Below are 18,125 nucleotides of genomic sequence, written 5' to 3'. Positions count from 1 at the left end.
CAGTTCACCAGTTGGGCTCATTTTATTGGAGACTGTATCTTCAGCACGCATTGAATAGCAAGCCCAATTGAGTCAGACTAGACACTTTCATCGACTCATCCTCGTCTTCACGACAACCAGCCGAATACTCGTCCAGATGGACCGCTAAAATGCCCTCATCGCGAGCCGGTACGACATCACGGATATAGTTGTCTCCTATGTACATCATACGGGCTGCTGGGATCTTATACATCTTCAGCACCTCTCTAAACAATCCATTAGTCTTGGAACGTCGCAATCCATTTGACGTGACTAGAACATCCACGTAGACGTCCAGACCTAGTTGCTGGATCGTCCATTCCTGCGCGTCCAGGGGCCCTTCACTGATAACGATAATCCTCCTCCCCGATGCCTTCAGTTTCTGCATCAAGTCAAGCGCACCAGGTTTCAACGCAAGTGAAGTGGCAAGACTATCTTTGTATCGAGCCAAAAGATGATCCATGTAGATCTTGGAAGGCATAATGCTATAGGCTTGCAGCAATGCCGTGAATCTTTCTCTTCGGTAGTCACTGGATAATTTGCCATCTGTGAAAGCCTCTGCGGTCATATCGGCCAGGACTTGACGATAGGATGACTCAAGATTTTCCACTGAAATTCCATATTCTTGATGTATTTCGCTGAATACCTGGGAGGCCGCTATTTTAGAGGCTTTACGAAACTCGTGTAGAGTATCGTCGAGGTCAAAGCCCGCCCATTCTGTACGGAGGAGCGCTTGCCATTGTTCGTTGCCGAGTTCCATGTTATAAATAAGATATCAGCGACATGAGAGTTGAAAATGCGGATAGGCGCGAGAGCTTGCCGTATTACAGTGAAATTTTTCCTGCAAGGACATAATAGGCCGTAGATATTGCGTGATATGCAACCAGTCAGCACCTGGAAAGATACACATAGTAGCAACTTCATCGCCCCATGGGCTATGAGACATCATGCATTGTTGCTCATTGAAATCATCAAAGGAATCGTACATGATAACCCCTCGAATAGCTTACAGTACACTAATTGTCAAATCATATCGTGATTTTCCCGCTAAGCTCACTATTCCATATCGCTTACAATATCATAATACAACAGGCTCAATGTCCCGCAGGAACCGGCCTCTCCATCGTTCGCAGCCGATGCTCAATGATCTCCTTACGCTCCCTACGAAGATTGCGAGCATACGCGACGCCAAAGCCATGCTCAAAGACCTCCCGGATCTCCTCGAGGACCAGCCCCGAGACCTCCGGGTAGAAGAAGTAGATCAGGAAATAACTCAAGCCGCAAAGGCCCGCGTAGAACCCAAATGCCCCGGACGGGGTCATCCCCTTCATCATGGACAGGAAGGTACTGGAGACGATGACATTTGGTGCCCAGTTGCAGCACGTCATCCACATGGTACCCATGGCGCGCACCTCCAGCGGGAAGAAGTCGGCGCTCATCCACGCCGTATTGCCCACGGACACGCCGTAGAATAGCACGAACCAGATGATGAACACCAGCACCACAATGGCGGAAGGAGTCACCCCCGCGGTGGTCACCTCGCTCGAGTCCAAATCGATAGGAATATTCCGGAACGCGACGGCCACTGCGATCATCCCGACCGACATTCCCCACACCGTGCTCAGGAGCAGTCGTCGACGGCCAACCCGGTCGATTATCATCATGTTGACTCCCGTCATGACGAAATTGCCGCCAGCAACCACCAGCCCCACGGCAGTTGGGTTGCTGAAGCCGACGGTCGAGAACAGGGTCGAGCTGTAGTACATCAGCGCGTTGAACCCGGACAGCTGCGAGATGACCATGAGGCCACAGGCGGCCACGAGCGCGCGGAGATTCGACGGGATCGTGTGGAGCTGCTTGATCTTCTCCCAGCCTGTGCCGCTGGCGTTGATCGCTCTGGCCTCGTCGCACGCGTCACAGATTGCGCTGAGCACGGTGTCGATCTGCTCCTCCGACGCAGACCGGTATATTCGCTTGAGGACAGCACGGGCCTCCGCGAGCTTGCCGTTGTATGCGAGATGACGTGGCGATTCGGGGCAAAACGGCAGCAGCGCAAAGAGGACAATCGGGGGCACACCGCCCAGTCCGACCATGTACCGCCATCCGTGGGAGACGTGAGCGAAGGCCGCGCCGATGGCATAGGCAATGACCTGACCGCCTGTGATGGACATGTTGTTCAGACCGATAAGTCGGCCGCGCGCGCGAGCTGGTGCGATCTCGGCGACGTACAATGGTACCACCATCGCAGCGGAACCAACCCCCAGACCGACAACTGCTCGGCCGACGGCCATCTGGACAACGGTGTAAGATGCGGCCTGGAGCACGGCGCCGACGACAAAGAGGATGCAGCCGATATAGATGGCGGTTTTACGGCCGAACTAGGAAGGGGATTAGTGCCTGGATGAAAGGAAGAATGAGAAGCAGAGGCAATGTAATTAGACAATATGAAGAGAGTCAACGCACTCTGTCGACGGTGTTTCCAGCCGCAATGGCTCCGAAAAACGCACCCCCGGAGCAAAGAGAAGTGATCAATTCCTTCTCCGAACTCGTCACTGGACGTCCATCGAGGTCATCGTGGAGGTACACCAGGGCTGCGGAAATGATACCAGTGTCATATCCGAAGAGCAATCCGGCAATGGAGGCAGTCAAAGCCACCAGCCAGACAAACAAGCTCACTGGAAGCTTGTCGATATCTGTGGCCATGGCCTCGATGTTGGCAGCTCCATCCTTGATTGATTCAAGGTGAGAGCTGTTGGCAAACACATCGTCTTTGGACACATCGTCTCTTTTCTTCTGTGATGAGTCGTCCGATGTCGACATGGCTGCGGATGCGAATGAGATCAGTAGAGAATGGCGGGATGGGACACAAGCAAGGGCGACGGTTTCCCAACCGTACCGCAACAGCTGGAGTTACACCGCGGTATATATACTTCCCCGCAGGCAGTGGAGGCCTGCTGTCCTGGTATAGAGACAGATCGAGCGAATAGCCGACAGTGTGGGGAAATAAGCGTAAAGCTAAAGGGGCCCAATCCGGGGAAAGATCCACGCGGGGGAAGATGCCCTTTCAGGCCGTCCGGGTAACAATCGTATCAGTCATTGGCTCGGCCATTGACCGGCTCTGGGCATGTCCCAACAGGGCAGGTTGCGGCGGCGCTGGCGCGGCGATTGCTGACCGTCTTATAGATGCACGGCGGACATATCTTCCTCTCCTGGAATCCTATTTCCAGTCTTCTCCGGCAAGCGGTCACACGGGCTTGGACGACGGAGACGGATCTTCCTGGTGAATTCCGAATGCGTCGGCTATGGACATCCTCGACCCGGCTTGCACATATCCCATGGCGTCATTGAATCTCTCGGCTGGTGTTTCACCGTCATATGGAGGACGGGACGCAGCAGGGATGTAACATCTCCTCGACGTGATGTATAGATTGTGATGTCGGCCACCGGGCAGACTACGCACGGGCTCAATAGCCGCAGCATAGCCGTGCATGATGTAATGCATTCGTTAGTGTGAAAGACGATTGATTATCCATCCTCGGTCTAACAGATCCTTCATACAGTTCATCGGTTCATCGGTCTCGTGACCACCCTTGAACTACCCCATATATACTCCAGCACCTCACCGTCCCTTACCACCAGCAATATCCTGTCCCAGTCGGTACCCACCGACCTTCTCCCATTCAACCTTCTGCCGCGTGATTGGCAGCTGTCTGCGCAATCCCTTGAAGGCTCCCTCCGCCATCTGCACGAACGCCCGGTTCAGTTCCTCCTGGTAATCGCGCTCGGCAGCCGCAATCCGCGAGATGATGCCTTCCGCGGACACCGACGGGACCGATACGTTAACCGGCTTGGTGGTGTTGAGCGACACGTTGCCGTCCTCGTAGTAATGCACGTCGACATGGATCTTGCCGGTCACGGTAGTGGACTCGGCGGCCACGGGGACTTGGTAGATGGCGCGGTAGCGGCCGTTCCTGTAAACCACAGGGGGGTACATTAGCACCACGAGGGTAGTACCCCAGAGACAATGGGTAGACGTACCAGAAGTTGTTGGGGGAGTAGCGGTTTGCGACCAGCACAATAGCAACGGCGGAGTCGTCTTCCGTCGGGTATACGCCGTAGGAGCAGCTGGGGTAGTGCTCGCGGGCATGCGTTCCGAGCGACTTGAGAAGGGATTTGCTGTAGCCGGGGGCGTTAGCATAAATTCTAAAGACAAATGCAGTGAGGCATACATCAAATCGGCGTTCTGGGACTCCAACACATAGGACTGTGCGCCAGACGCTTCCTGGACCATCGTCAGCCTCCAGATACCCAGCCATTGCGTCCGTCCCATCAACCTACTTGTGTAACATGGTCAACCTCAAATGACGTCTGACTTTCGGGGTCGAAGTATCGGTTGTCTTCCAACTTGTTGAATTGGCTCACAATAACCTTCCGCACGTATCTTCGTCAGCCGTGGCCATGCCGTTCATTAAGCACCGGTGCACCCACCTCCTGGCTCGCTCCAGGGAGCTTCACCGTCGCCAGTTGCGACTCATTGTATCGTTCGAAGGCGGGTGCAAGTGACGGGATAATATCGGGTTCGTCGGAGGTGAGGTTCTTTACATCTGTATCATCACCGTCAATTGATCACTCAGTCATGGTGCGGGGGTAATGTCAATCCGAGGGCGCTGTGGACAGGGGCAAGATCTATTTACCGGCGACAACGTCTGCGAGCTATAAAACCGTACGAAATTAGCGAGTTAGAGGATGAGGAGCCGTGTTCAACCCGATTTGGTCGACATACCTCGCCCGGCGGGGCACCCTCGATGAAGGAGGACGCGATATCAACGGTGGAGGACATGGGATGTGGTGGCTGCTGTGACACGCGGTATTGTGAGGACTAGTCAGACTGTGGGTATCGTCGTGCAGTTCTGGCAAGATGATGGTGGGGAACAATGAGGGAGAAAGGATGAGCTCCTGAAACTGACCGTCTACAGCGGGATGAGCTTTGGCGCGGTAGACGCCGCTCGACCGGCACGTGGCCGCGCGCTTACCCACATATCTACAGAGTACGAACACATGATGTGGATATTAACACCCTTGGATTAGAAGCATATCGCTATAGTAATATGTAGCAATTATCCCAGTATCGTTCGCTCAAATGTCCAGCTCACTCCACCCAGCAACGCTAATGATCGAAAACGCAGCAACAAAACATCTCAGAAAGATAAACAATGAATGCAAACACAATTCTGCCAGAAGACCTGCTCTGCACAGCCAGCCGAAAAACCATCAAATTACTCAATGCTCATATTCATAAGGCCGTCGTTGGTTTCGTTCATGCCTTGCAGCCCAACACGCTTCAAAGTCCCGCTATGAGACCCAGCGCTATTGCGGTTACTCGTGTCACCACCGGGGCGATCAGGAAACAGCGATCCCAGATTAGACTTCGGAGGCGGTCCCCAGATGTTGGCGCCCGTGTCCTTGACTGCCGGTGAGTTGGGCATGACCGGACTACTCTGGACACTCATGCTTGGAGACACGGCCCTTCGCTTGAATAGATTGGGGTCAAAGTCATCGTCCCGTCGGCGCTTGCGCTTGATCTCAGCGAGCGCAGCAGATTGGGTCGCGTTGGAGGTCGAGCACCGCGAACTGGGTCTCTCGCCCGGCTTAGCGAACTCACTCGTAGACCCGTGAGTAGTCGTGGATGGTGTCATATCCATCGCCACATCATCCTCCGATATGGAAGTTCCAAACTGACGTAGCGGCGCTGGTGGAGGCGTGCGATATCGCTCATCGAAAGAATTCCAAAAGTCGGCCCCTCGGGAGTTGCGATGCGCGGCGTCGCTGAAACTGGGTTCGTCTGGCACAGAGGTCCCCGATTTCGTGGGCACATCGTCCATCTGCTTCGGTTCCGCTGGCTGAAACGGGTTGATGTTGGAAAAGGCATCAAGACTCGGTGACTTTTGCGGTATCTCCGGCTCGCTTTCACGAACCTGTCGGATAACTTCTGCCTCTCGTTTGGCCTCACAGTCGATCGGCGCACTCTCTTCCATCAGGGCGGCTCGAATTCTCGCAAACGTCTTTGTTTTGGGCTATGCATCTGTCAGCTAGGTTCTACGGAAAGAAAAGAGCATGGATCACTCACCAGTAAGCTACCTCGTCGCGTCACAGCGCGGCGAATAACACCCAACGGTCCACCCTCAGAATGGGAAGTGCTGGGACTCTGGGCTCGCGCAGCACGAGTTTCACCCTCGTCGCTGAGATCCGACAGTCGTAAATCACGCGTTCCCAAGCTGAGGCTCTCACGCCGCTGGGCAATTCCCGCCTTGTTGCCAAAGTACCCTCCATTCTGGTTCTCGATACTATTCATCACAGGCGGTGAGAAGGGTCCCGGGCTGGGCTTGGAGCTGTTGCCGCTGTTGCTGCTGGAGCTGTGCCTGCTGCGGCGCGTGCGGAATCGTGCGCGCTGGAAGCTCATAAGACTTGCGGCGGCCTGAGAGTAGTTCCCGTTCCAGTCATTACCAGGACTTGAGATATTTCCCTGCGCAAATGGGCTTAAGCCGCTTCCCATCTTACTCGCTTGGGGTGTGTTCAGGATCATGTCCTCTCGATCGTTCATAGGCTCCTCTTCCTCTTCACTGCTGCTGGTGTCCGATTCCATCATATTCACACTTGACACAGAGCTCGACACTGTGGTTTTGTCGGTGGGGCCGGAGGTAGAGAATGGATGTGCTGGGGTAGACCCGGGCGAGCCACGACGCTGAGGGATGGCCATCCCACGACCTCCCACTATGGGTGACGAGTCGGGTGACGACTCAGCAAGAGTGGAGTGATGCAGATTGGTGCAGGCACGAGAAAAGTCGAGGCCTCTCGAACGTCGGGGGAGAACGGACCCTGGGGAACCGTAGATGTGGGATGGGTCTAGCTTGGGGGAAAGCGGCGTACGGCTGGGTATTGATGGCGATCCAGATCGTTTCGCAGACAGGTTCGTAGAAAGTCCAGGAGGCAGGGTAGGTCGTTGTGGGGTCTCCGGGACAGGAGAAGTTGTGGAGGAGAGAGAAGTATCATCTTTGCTGGAGGGGCGGCTGTCTTCTATAGTCGGCTGAGGAGACGAAACGGGTTTTGCCGCGTCCGACAATGATCGTGCTTTCGGAGAAGGCCTCAAAGGAGGACCCAAGGAATGGGGTCTGTCATTTGGAGAGTCCCCTTTAACGCTAGATTCGCCTTGTTCCCTCCGCTGGGAGAGCTGTTCACTGAGCCTGCTTGCGAAGGGAATTGTCGGGACGCTATGCGACACGGTAGAGGAAGTTGTCGAGGACGCCATATCCGCAGAATGTTGAAATTTTCCAGAAGGTAGATTGCCGTTCAGGGCGTTCTCATAGCATCATGAATGCACACTGCGAGAATGTCGGTCCAGCGCTTATACCTGGCGTGGGTTGGCTATCGGCGCGAATATCAGAGGCGGTGGTGGCTAGGCTGAGGGAGACGGATAGGGCCCGCTATCGTCTCGATTATATATAGTGAGGAGTTGAGAGACAAGGCTCATACAACGGCGCGGCGGGAAGAATCGAGTGTGGTGAACAACGACGAGATAGATGGCTGAGAGATTCGAGGCTCTCCTGCCATCACTGACGTTTTGATGCGGGACTTGCCAGCCACCTCTGAGGCGTGATTGGTCAATTCCCGCACGTGTCAGATTACATCATCCCCCATATCCATTGCACAACAGGAGCATAAGCATAATGCTATTTTCATTCAGATTGAACGTACAACGTCATATAGATAATCATATACAAAAGACATAGACACTATTATCATGCTAGGCTCATGGCCGTGCTGATCGGCGCGACGTACCACTCCCAGTCGTTGCAACTGGTCGGATCATTCGAGGCCTCCACTGGAGACCCTTTAAGCATGTCATTATCTCTCGCCTGCCATACCTTGACGATAACAGCCCGGGTACGTGCAACGTTCGACACACTCGATTCGGCCATTGCCGCCAGTGCACGGAGGACCAGGGGCCGTCCATGCGTAGCCGCAGCGTTCTCGCCTGGTTCGGCCCATACCTCATCATGAACAGGGTCCAGCTCCACGGCAGCCACAAAAACCGGCCATGTCATGCTCACAAGTGATCCGGAATCCAGAAGATCCGAAACAATGCGCAAAATTCGTCGAACGTAGCTAACAACTAGAGGGGTAGCCGGTGATGCACCATACAGAGCACAATGCAGGTATAGAACCGCCGCCAGACGTTTCAATTCGGCGGCGGATAGTAAAGAGTCGTCGTCATCATCATCAATTTCCTGAACCAGGTTTTCCAGCTTCCGCTCTAACGAGGCAGCACACAGTGAGAAAGACGCCCGGGCGGAATCTGAGCTGAGTTGTCGTCTTGTCCTACTCAGTTCTGTGATGGATGACAGTATTGAGACGAGCTCCGGGCTACATCCCATCCAGAGGTCTACTTTGCCCTCATCTTCTTGCCAATAATCACTTCCAAACAGCACTTCTTCGCCGCAGGCAGTGCGACCCATGACGTCTTGAAAGGCGAAGAACCGCTCCGCAAAAGTAGACACCGGGTCCCGCGTATCCGCTGCCTTGGGTGGCTCTAGCTGCTGCTGGCGTCTGAACCGAATTAAATCTTTCGCGCCTTTCAGGTGGACAGTCCACCGTTGGTCACAATTATCCACAATCTCATAAAGGCATAGCATCATCATGATCACAAGCACCTCTGGGTCCTGTGAATAACCCAGAGATCCCTCGGGAGAAAGTCGATAACGGAGACCCTTTAGAGCCTGCGATTTGAACCGCAGGGCAACAGTACTGTAATCTGGGTTGAACCGAGACCAATGGCACGCGCCAAGTGCCTGGATGGCATGGAACATGGTCGGAGACGCTGATAAGCAAAAGGGAAGTATCACGGACGCAAATGGCGATGATGCTTTCGAACTCGCAGTCGTCCGTGGACAGACATGCTGTAGGTAATAGTCAAACAGACCCCGGTGATCCGTCTGGGATATGTTGGGGAATAACGGCAGTGGGGACGACGGGCCCTGGAGCTGCTGGACGTGTTGAAAAGCGCTGTGGTAGTCGACCACATCAAGTACCAAAGGAGACCCCGGGTCCGCGAGTAAATCCCTCGGCATAATAACTGGCTCTCTTGTACGAACAACCAAGCCATTGAGCTCGTCACAGGCAATATTCACCTGATCGGGCTGCTCGAACGTCGACACCCCGCTGTTAACGAATCCCCATGGCTCAACAAACGGAACAGAACACCACTCCTGGTCATCGAGCAAATGCGAATCAGAGTACTGTGATGATAATTTAGATTGCGGGCCGCCAGCAGCGCGAGACTTGTTCCACACGCCGGCGCGACCAAATGCAAGGCCGCGGCTCACGAACTCCGACTCCCATTTCAGCACTAGCTCAGTCGAGCAAGGTAGGCCCCTCTCCCTGCAGCGGGTGCAGACTGGCTTCTGCGTATCGCAGCGTACACGACTCGCTCGGCATTCTTTACAGCCCCCGCGACTTCGGGTCTTAACCGGACCCACGCGGTCTGCAGCCTTTCTACGTGGCATCCGATAGGAGGAATCTCACATGGCCAGGCTCTTAGTATAGATGTCGCCGCACCATCCCTCCGCAGTCAACAGGGGCGGGCTTTTGGAGTTGCGACTTTCACTTGGACATGCCACTGCGGTGGCAAATTGCAGCAGGCTCAACAGGAGAGCACTCACGGCAGTTGGGGGCTCAGGGGGTCCGGTCGAGATATATATATGCCAAAGGTCTCTGAGACGATCCCTAATTAGTGGTCTTGGCCACGAGAGAATGGTTTTAATCGATCCAAGAGAGGTAGACGTGGGAGTTGATAAGGAACGGATCCCAACGGGGGAAGAAATCATGTGCATCTCGCCCTTCCACCAATGGGAGCCGCCATTTGCTCTCTTCCCCATTAGGCAATTCATGCCTCAGGCAATCAAATATCTATAACTCAGCTGAACAACAAAAACCTCAATGCTCTCCGTCATGACCACGTGGTTTCTCCGAACGTCTGATTCTGTCCTAATTCAATCCAGGGAGTTCCTTTACTGTCCACTGTCCCACTGCTCACATTATTCCCCCACCAGCTAAGACTGACACCCGGAAACACCAAGGCAAAGAAGATGACGATAGCAGAAACAGCGACTCCGGAATCCAATGCTGCAGACAGGACGTAGTTATATTTAGCCCACCAATTTGGTCGGCGGTCTTTGATAATCTGTCGGGCGTTATTATATATCTGGGCCAAGTATATATTCTGCAGGGCGCCCACCTTGTTGAAAATCAAGCTGACTACGAATGCCGTACTATAGTTTATTCCAGTCTACAAGCATCAGTAATAACAAACCGTAAATAAATAGATGATAGCATACCGCTGGAGGTAAATTGCCTGTGCCCGCAAAGAAAATGGGCCAATGGACTGCATTCAGGAACCGGTAACTGGGGTACTTCTTCCTCAAGAAAAATGTAAGAACCGGGAGGAGGGCTCCAATCCAGAACATATGCAAGAGTCCAGAATATCTCTGTCCAATATTGTACAACCGCGTAGGTCCAATGGCTGCGTACACGTCAGCGCTGTAGAGTAGAGTACGGAGTCTGAACCAGACACGTACCGCCCCAGAAAACTGCACTGTTATAATTCACCCTCCCCTGAGGACAAGTAAAATTATCGGCTTGATCACTGGAGCATACATCTTTGACATTTCCGAGCATCCAGAGGAGAACACCATCTAGCCGGTATCTTAGTATAAATTTGACATAGCCTGATGTTCATAAACTCACTCTGCGTCAGGGTTCCGAGAATGCAGGCAATGAGTTGCGCGACGAAAAGTGTTCGACGAGGAATTTTCATGTATAGTCCGAGCTATAACTGACGATTAAAAATCCTTCATTAAAGGAATATGGAACAGGCGAGTGTACCTTCATATCTGCACCGTAGTACATAGCCTGGCTCAACCCAGTGTAGGCGTAGAACTAAACCAAGTAAGCCAACGTAGGACATATGCCTTGGTAAATGCCGTACCTTGAAAATTAACAAAACAAGCGGTTTCCCCTTAAGAAGGTATCCAGACACGATCTCACCGAGCACGGTGAGAACGTTCGCGTTCAAATTTGCTATGGCGTACACAGTTCCAACCGGAATGACGTAAAGTGCGGCAAGTGCTAGAGTGATAAACAGGCCCCAAAAAGGAAGCCCCGTATGCCAAACGTACTGTGTGAGAATTGCGACAGCGACCACAATAGCCTACTAAGTAGTCAGCTAGCTTCCGGAGATTGGAATAAGAGATCTACCGTCAGCACCATGTACCACCACCACGGAACATCAGGATAGTGTGAAAGGAGCCGAGCGTGTACATCCTTTTTATTTCGGCCTCGGAACGTGGCTATAATGTCCTTGCTATGATTCAACGCGACATGAGTGAGAAGGCAGCTCAACACAGCAAATCCGACACCGTAGCTTAAGGCGAACGTGACTGGCAGAAATATAGGACTGTACGCTTTATACTTCTCCTGGTTAAAAATACCCATGTTATCGAGAATACGACTTGAGTCGTAAAGCTTCCCAGTGTTGTCGTATGCATCTGAGCTTGTCAAGGGGAGGTATGCAGTGAACCAGGTATTAGTGTAGTAGAGAATAGGAGCCGCCACTGCATACACAAAAAACCAACCGGCAAATACATTTGCCTGTGCCCAGAACGGGATCACTAATGGCGACGTATTGTAGGCAATTTGGCTCCAGTCGAATGTGATCGGGAGATACCCAAGACCGGTCGTCATGCCAAAAAGGTTATTTAGGACCTTGTTTGTTGGAGCAGCCCAGCAAATGAAGGCAAAAGTGCTCAGTCCAGTGAAGATATACCCGGGCAGCCAGTACCAACAGAAGCTGCCAACGAATATGTACAGGAAGAAGCGATAGCGAGTGATCTTCCATCCATCGGCAGTGGGGTTAGCGCCGCTGTGAAGCGTTTGGAATAGCGCAGCGTTCGCTAGAGTAGAGGGCCATATCTTGCAAATATGGATGAGTGGATGATTGGAGAAATTAAGAGCGGGACTTACCATCTGGGGTGGCTCGATGATATATCGGTAGGATAGCCCAGCAAGCCCTAGTCCGAACATCTGCATAGACAAGGACAACAGGATCTGATAGCCTACTGGGGTATCCAGTTTCAGATACACCTTCTGTGCCTGGATAATTGCACTGGCCTATATGGAGGATTAGTTCTAAGGAACGACCTGAAGAGTGCCCCTGAGATGATTACCCAGGATTGGTTAAAGCTCAGATTTGACATAATTGTGATGACCGCATGCTCTTTAACATTGAAATGGTGGTCGGGATTAACAGGGATGTCCCAACGTCCAAAGATGCGGACCTTCATAACGGGGAGAGCCTTCGCAAAGCAACATCCCACTGGATAACTGACCAGTTGAGCTACGAGAGATGTGATAGTCACACTAGGATAGCGCATTGAAAAGAATTGATTGACACCAGTTCCGACCTTTGCACAAATCAGTTTCTAGGAGCACATCGAATGAAAATATCGCAAAGACAAGACCATACCAAGGTGAAGACAACACCCAGAAACCACATCCTAAAGGTGTTAATAGGTAGAGATGGGTCATCTGTATTTGGTACATTGGCGCGGACTTCCAGATAGGGGGAATTGTCCGAGTCTATTGTATACTCAACATTTGGGCTTTCTCCAATGGCGATTTCCAAGGCATCTTCAGCCGTTAACGGTTTCTTCTGAACGATATCTTCACGCAAGGGCGGATCTTGCAGACATTCCTCGACATCTGCATTTTGCAGACAATTTGGACTGTTCGAAACCATAAGGATTCGCGATACGATGATGCACAGAAGGACAGGAGATTTGGAATTCTGTGGCTATGGCGACAAAATTGGGAGGATATAAAATCCACAGCCTTATGTACTTGGTGCGGCATAGCAAAGCTTGAGCTACAATGCGGGGAAGATAAAGCGATCAACCGAAGGAAGGTCCTCCCCGGACAGAGAGAGTCGATCTGACGGCACGATCCGCAAATGATGCGGAGAGGGCTCACGGGGACACAATTGAGTCCTAGCAAGCTCAAGTTGACCATATAGAATGAAGAACGCTAGAGAAAGTAAGGTCCAAGCGGGCCAATCTCGGGAGAATCAGTTGAGCAAGCCGAAGGCTGCGCTAAATTTGCTTAGCGCTATCTTGTTCTTTGGTTCAATGAAAAGCATTACTCGTTCAAGAGCTAACTCTTTAGCCTATTATTCCGTCTGAATTCTGCCGCTAAACAGTGAAGGTCGAACCGGCGGCGCCACCTAGACAACCTAACTACTGGGATATTGCGAGCTACTTTATAGGGCCGAACCTGGAACTATAGATGCTGCTGTCTATCCAATGCCAGTCAGGATCCCGAAGAAATCAAACTCAAACGGGGTGATATCCCTCTGGAGTATTTTTGAATCAAGTTAGATAGAAAACATAGAATTGTCGAGTGCAGAGAAAATTATTATTGACAGATTACTGACCGTCATTCGGCCCTGATCCGAACCGGCTGCACATTCTGTTAAGATAAAATCCGTTCCAGCGCTGACCTGGATCGGGTCCACCCGCTAATACTGCATGCGGGGAACCCAAACGACAGGCAGATTGACTTATTAGGGACCACATCGCGTGGACCTTCCGCCGTCCGGTGCCAAATCATCATCAATCATCGTACGAGGCGTCAGTCATGCTGGCCTCGGGAGTATAAAAATCCTCAAGTCCAGTGGTGTCCGAGGAACCTCCCGTCTCTCTTTGCGACACCAATCTACTCTGAAACCGGCTGGATTTGAGAACCACCAGACAACCATGCCGGTCATCAAGTCTTCATCGATATTGGTTATCGGGGCCGGAACCTGGGGTTCCTCAACTGCCCTGCATCTTGCGCGAAGAGGATATACCAACGTTACCGTGCTTGACCCGTACCCTGTTCCATCTGCTATTTCGGCCGGCAACGACGTGAACAAGATCATCTCGTCGGGCCAGTACAGCAGTAAGAAAGACGAGGTCGAGGTTAATGAGATCATTGCCGAACAGGCATACAATGGCTGGAGAAATGATCCTGTTTTCCGGCCATACTATCACGAGACGGGCGTCGTGATGTCCGCTACAACCAAGGAAGGACTGGACCGTCTGGGCGTGCGCGTGAGACCCGACGATGAGCCAGATGTCGTCGAGTTAACGCGACCGGAGGATTTCCGTCAATTGGCTCCGGATGTCTTGAATGGTAACTTCCCCGGGTGGAGAGGATACCATATTCGCTCGAACGCGGGTTGGGCGCACGCCCGCAATGCTCTGGTGGCTGCGGTGCGGGAGGCACAACGTCTCGGGGTGCGCTTCGTCACCGGCAACCAAGGAAGAGTGATCACGTTGATCTTTGAAAACAACGACGTCAAAGGTGCAGTAACGGCGGATGGCACGATCTGGAGAGCGGAACAGACGATTCTATGTGCTGGTGCTGCCGCCGGCCAGTTCTTGGATTTCAAGGACCAACTGCGTCCCACCGCGTGGACACTGGCTCACATTCAGCTGAAGCCGGAGGAACGCGCTCAGTATAAGAACATGCCTGTTATTTTCAACATCGAGAAAGGGTTCTTCTTCGAGCCAGATGAAGAACGGGGGGAGATCAAGATTTGCGATGAACATCCCGGATACACGAACATGACCACGGGCGCCGACGGCCGCGTGCGGAGTATTCCCTTCGAGAAGACGCAAGTTCCTCGTGAATCGGAGGCTCGAGTCCGGAAGCTCCTGTCTGAAACGATGCCCCAGCTTGCCGACCGGCCGTTCAGTTTCGCCAGAATCTGCTGGTGTGCTGATACGCCTAATCGCGAGTTTATCATTGATCGCCATCCCGAGTACCCGTCTCTTGTCCTAGGGTGTGGCGCTTCAGGAAGAGGTACGAGTGCTCGATTATGCCTACTAGATCGCTGCTGACAAATTTGTACAGGGTTCAAATATCTTCCTTCAATCGGCAACATGATCGTGGATGCCATGGAGGATAAGACTCCGGCCAAAATCCACAAGCTGACCCGATGGAGTCCGGAAATAGCGACCAACCGAAACTGGGGCGACAGATTGGGTAGATTTGGGGGTCCTAACCGGGTCATGGATTTCCATGAAGTCAAGGAGTGGACGAGTGTGACGCATAGGGACATCTCGAAGTTATAGATTGTCGTTGATGTATGATAATTACAGTTATATCATGCGGTACATGAAGAGTACCGGTTTCCAAGACCGCCTGTATGAAGGATGAGGTCTCTACTCTCTTCAAGGAGTAATGAAGTAGACAAAGCGGCTGACTTAATGCTGCCGAGGAGGTCCGACCTCCTGGAGTTGAAATGCCTCTTCGGACTGCTCCCAGTTCCTCGGTATGTACCCACGCCCTTGTACTTGCTGCTCCTCATCGGTAGGAAGTTTAGAAAATCCGTCCACGCCGGTATCAGCTCTATCATAGGGGATGTCACATGCAGGAGACCGAAGCGCAGGATAGTATCGGCGATAGGAGAAGTATGCGACGAGGATGCCGAGAACAGAACCGCAAGTGACATCGTATACATCATGTCTATAATCGTCTAGTCGCGAGATGGCGATCATGAGAGCGCCGAGAAACGGCACGAGTGCTAGAAGGAAACGGCAAAGATCGGTCCTAGGCCGGAAGACGTGCATCTGACCGGAGGCAAAAAAGGAGAGATAGCCCAGCCCACTGAACGAAAAGCTGCTGTGACCACTTGGAAAACTCCGCCATCCCTCCTGTAGGATGTGTTGATTCGGTTGTGTGCAAACAGTCCAAGAAACGAGGACATTCTCTGGGGTGCCCTTTTTGGGAAAGCAACGAGAGATGAGGTCGGGGCGTGGCCGCCCAACAGCATTCTTGATGATATCGGTGATGAGCGAAGTCAACATGACAGAGACCAAAAATCCAAGTATCGTCACTTGGAGTTTGAAGCGAGGCGGACGGCAGGTCGCGGCCCAGAGAAGGATGATGAAGAAGGGAACAACACCGGCATAGATGATGGACCACACGACGGATACTCGCTCCACCTCGGCGAAGGGGAATTGGTTGGCTTTGCTGTCTAGAGAGAACATACGATGGAAAGGAGTGACGAAAAGTTGAATCTGCAAAAGTCAGTGTTCGTGTAATGGACTGACTGACGATATCCCCGTATACTGACCAAAACCCACCCGGCGACGATGCACCCCAACGCAACGTAGTCGACTGCTGGAAAGGACCGTTGATAGAACCGGGCCAAAGCACCGGAAAATCCGGCTGATCCAGCAGCCAAGCCATTCCGAGGCATCGCGTGGTTCAATTGAGGCGGGAGAGAGGAAGATGGAGAAGAGCGACATGCGACATGCGACAAGCGGCAGGAGATCGTTGTGCCGCCGCACGTGCCACCAACGCCTCCGGCTGTTCTCCGCATCAGCTTCCACTTCCTCTCATACTCTGCACTCGACATTTCTGTGTCCTCCATCTTGTCGACCCTTTGGATGCTCTCGTGTTCTGCTTAGTTCTCTATACGTTCCTTCCAACGACATCTCCACAGTACACACCCGACACCATGGCGGAAGGACAGCCCTCCGCTTTGACAACCGCCTTCGCTCCTCCGCCGCCTCTCTGGAAACACTTCACCCCCGAGAATGTGAAAAAGCTGGAGGAAATAAAGAAAGAGTCCTCCAAGGGGGAAGACGGGAGATCTCGGAAAAAAGACTGGACCCCTGCCGAATTGCGCGCCCTCGACCTTCCTCCCGAGCTACGCTTCCTGGTGCCTCCAGAGGTACCAACGGAGGGACACTACAGTGTTTTTGGTGAACTCCAGAGTGTGAGTCTAGCAGTCCGTCTCTCCATCTACCTAGATCCAATCGCTAACCTCGACGTGTTAAAAAGCTTTCTACCGCGCTTCCCTCCCTAAAAGACCAAGGCATCGAGCAGCTCTACCCATCCGCCCCGACCGCAGAATCCAGTCATGACTCGACATCCGAACCGCCCCAGCCGCTGAACCACGCGTACTATCTCCTCAAGATTAGCAAGTCACTGCTTTTGAATTTCCTGGAATTCGTCGGAATGCTCTCTATATGCCCAGAGCAGTTCGAATCGAAGGTGAATGATCTCCGTAATCTGTTCATCAACGCGCACCACCTTTTGAACCTTTACCGGCCGCATCAAGCACGCGAGTCGCTTATTATGATGATGGAGGAACAGCTGAGTCAAAGCAGGGAGGAAATCCAACATATGGATAGGCTTAAAGCGGAGATCACCGATGCCCTCGATCAACTGCGAAGACAGGGCATCGATGTCGACTCCGCCGCTGGAGCTGCGCCCAAGGATGAGAAGCCTTCTGTATCAGAAGCCCGGTCTACAGATGATTCGCGCCTCTTATGGGAGCTCCTGGACGGCGATAACTAAGTTGTCATCGCGAGTCTGATTGTCAATGCAGATCAGATGGTACATCGAATTCCACAAATCCCGTTACCAAGGAAGACGTGGATTGGAGAACACTACGCCCTTTGGATGGAGGGAGACCATTGAGACCTTGCGCGGATTCACACTATCGGACTGTGTACTGCGTACGTTCGGAGTATTGGTAGGGCCGCGGGATCACGTGTGGCGCTAATTCCGCGCGTTTAAATAACCCGCCGAATTTTTCCCACGGCTTTTTCTTCCCGATCCAACATTGAGAAGTTGATTGAGCTCTTGACTCAATGCTGTCAACCTCGGTCAGCTCTAAATTGGCTCCTCACAATGAATCACCACTAACGTTGAATGAGTAAGTGCCCCTGTCTTCTCGTGGCTTCCAAGCTACATGATGATTGATGCCTTTTTTCTTTGTTTCAACCCCATCTGAGAGCACATAAAAGTGCTTCTTGATTATGACTGTGCATCTACTATCTGACAAGCTTCTTATGCTCCCGTTTTATGCCGTTATCCAACTGGTTGAATTCTGCTGACTGTTGGTTAGTCTTTAGGTCCTGCCTACATAATTTAGCGATCATCAGAACAATACATGAATATAATGACCATTTTAAACGAAAAAGATCTTGCCGTAGCGTTAA

General features: G+C 52.4%; 9 protein-coding genes across 9 annotated transcripts; 2 read left to right on the top strand and 7 right to left on the bottom strand.

Moving 5' to 3' along the window:
* Positions 1–40: 40 nt before the first annotated feature.
* BDV59DRAFT_200411 (HAD family hydrolase) lies at positions 41–778 on the bottom strand (the record flags this gene model as incomplete). Its single annotated transcript, XM_073693576.1, has 1 exon — positions 41–778. One exon carries the CDS (start codon positions 776–778, stop codon positions 41–43), a length of 738 nt encoding a protein of 245 aa, XP_073549927.1.
* Positions 779–1,112: 334 nt separating this feature from the next.
* On the bottom strand, positions 1,113–2,838 carry BDV59DRAFT_192096 (myo-inositol transporter; the record flags this gene model as incomplete). Its single annotated transcript, XM_073691996.1, has 2 exons — positions 1,113–2,396; positions 2,482–2,838. The coding sequence occupies 2 exons, from the start codon at positions 2,836–2,838 to the stop codon at positions 1,113–1,115; spliced, it is 1,641 nt and encodes a 546-aa protein (XP_073549926.1).
* A 685-nt stretch (positions 2,839–3,523) lies between these two features.
* On the bottom strand, positions 3,524–4,966 carry BDV59DRAFT_174574 (F-actin-capping protein subunit alpha). Its single transcript, XM_073689098.1, has 7 exons — positions 4,802–4,966; positions 4,713–4,731; positions 4,507–4,622; positions 4,357–4,446; positions 4,248–4,300; positions 4,057–4,194; positions 3,524–3,989 (listed from the first exon to the last, which is right to left on the bottom strand). Exons 1-7 carry the CDS (start codon positions 4,856–4,858, stop codon positions 3,638–3,640), a joined length of 825 nt encoding a protein of 274 aa, XP_073549925.1. The 5' UTR covers positions 4,859–4,966; the 3' UTR covers positions 3,524–3,637.
* Positions 4,967–5,096: 130 nt separating this feature from the next.
* Positions 5,097–7,591, bottom strand: BDV59DRAFT_160528 (uncharacterized protein). The gene is made up of 2 exons (XM_073687543.1): positions 6,146–7,591; positions 5,097–6,092 (listed from the first exon to the last, which is right to left on the bottom strand). Exons 1-2 carry the CDS (start codon positions 7,322–7,324, stop codon positions 5,295–5,297), a joined length of 1,977 nt encoding a protein of 658 aa, XP_073549924.1. The 5' UTR covers positions 7,325–7,591; the 3' UTR covers positions 5,097–5,294.
* Positions 7,592–7,768: 177 nt separating this feature from the next.
* BDV59DRAFT_174572 (Zn(II)2Cys6 transcription factor) lies at positions 7,769–9,872 on the bottom strand. Its single transcript, XM_073689097.1, has one exon. The coding sequence runs from the start codon at positions 9,576–9,578 to the stop codon at positions 7,815–7,817; it is 1,764 nt and encodes a 587-aa protein (XP_073549923.1). The 5' UTR covers positions 9,579–9,872; the 3' UTR covers positions 7,769–7,814.
* Positions 9,873–10,021: 149 nt separating this feature from the next.
* optE (small oligopeptide transporter, OPT family) lies at positions 10,022–13,763 on the bottom strand (the record flags this gene model as incomplete). The annotated part of the gene is made up of 12 exons (XM_073695913.1): positions 10,022–10,255; positions 10,310–10,360; positions 10,410–10,594; positions 10,650–10,766; positions 10,819–10,900; positions 10,957–11,010; positions 11,060–11,281; positions 11,329–12,042; positions 12,094–12,240; positions 12,297–12,533; positions 12,596–12,854; positions 13,750–13,763. The coding sequence occupies 12 exons, from the start codon at positions 13,761–13,763 to the stop codon at positions 10,022–10,024; spliced, it is 2,316 nt and encodes a 771-aa protein (XP_073549922.1).
* A 117-nt stretch (positions 13,764–13,880) lies between these two features.
* BDV59DRAFT_200406 (NAD(P)/FAD-dependent oxidoreductase) lies at positions 13,881–15,242 on the top strand (the record flags this gene model as incomplete). The annotated part of the gene is made up of 2 exons (XM_073693575.1): positions 13,881–14,970; positions 15,022–15,242. The coding sequence occupies 2 exons, from the start codon at positions 13,881–13,883 to the stop codon at positions 15,240–15,242; spliced, it is 1,311 nt and encodes a 436-aa protein (XP_073549921.1).
* Positions 15,192–16,390, bottom strand: BDV59DRAFT_160492 (phosphatase PAP2 family protein). The gene is made up of 2 exons (XM_073687542.1): positions 16,247–16,390; positions 15,192–16,190 (listed from the first exon to the last, which is right to left on the bottom strand). The coding sequence occupies exons 1-2, from the start codon at positions 16,370–16,372 to the stop codon at positions 15,375–15,377; spliced, it is 942 nt and encodes a 313-aa protein (XP_073549920.1). The 5' UTR covers positions 16,373–16,390; the 3' UTR covers positions 15,192–15,374.
* Positions 16,391–16,508: 118 nt separating this feature from the next.
* On the top strand, positions 16,509–17,871 carry med7 (mediator complex subunit MED7). The gene is made up of 2 exons (XM_073687541.1): positions 16,509–16,894; positions 16,960–17,871. Exons 1-2 carry the CDS (start codon positions 16,634–16,636, stop codon positions 17,476–17,478), a joined length of 780 nt encoding a protein of 259 aa, XP_073549919.1. The 5' UTR covers positions 16,509–16,633; the 3' UTR covers positions 17,479–17,871.
* The last annotated feature ends 254 nt before the right edge of the window (positions 17,872–18,125 follow it).

The sequence above is a fragment of the Aspergillus ambiguus genome, assembly GCF_047715705.1.
Source record: "Aspergillus ambiguus strain CBS 117.58 unplaced genomic scaffold BDV59scaffold_8, whole genome shotgun sequence".
NCBI lineage: Eukaryota > Fungi > Ascomycota > Eurotiomycetes > Eurotiales > Aspergillaceae > Aspergillus > Aspergillus ambiguus.
The sequence above is the reverse complement of the archived record's forward strand: the minus strand, read 5'-3'. Positions and strand labels throughout refer to the sequence as shown.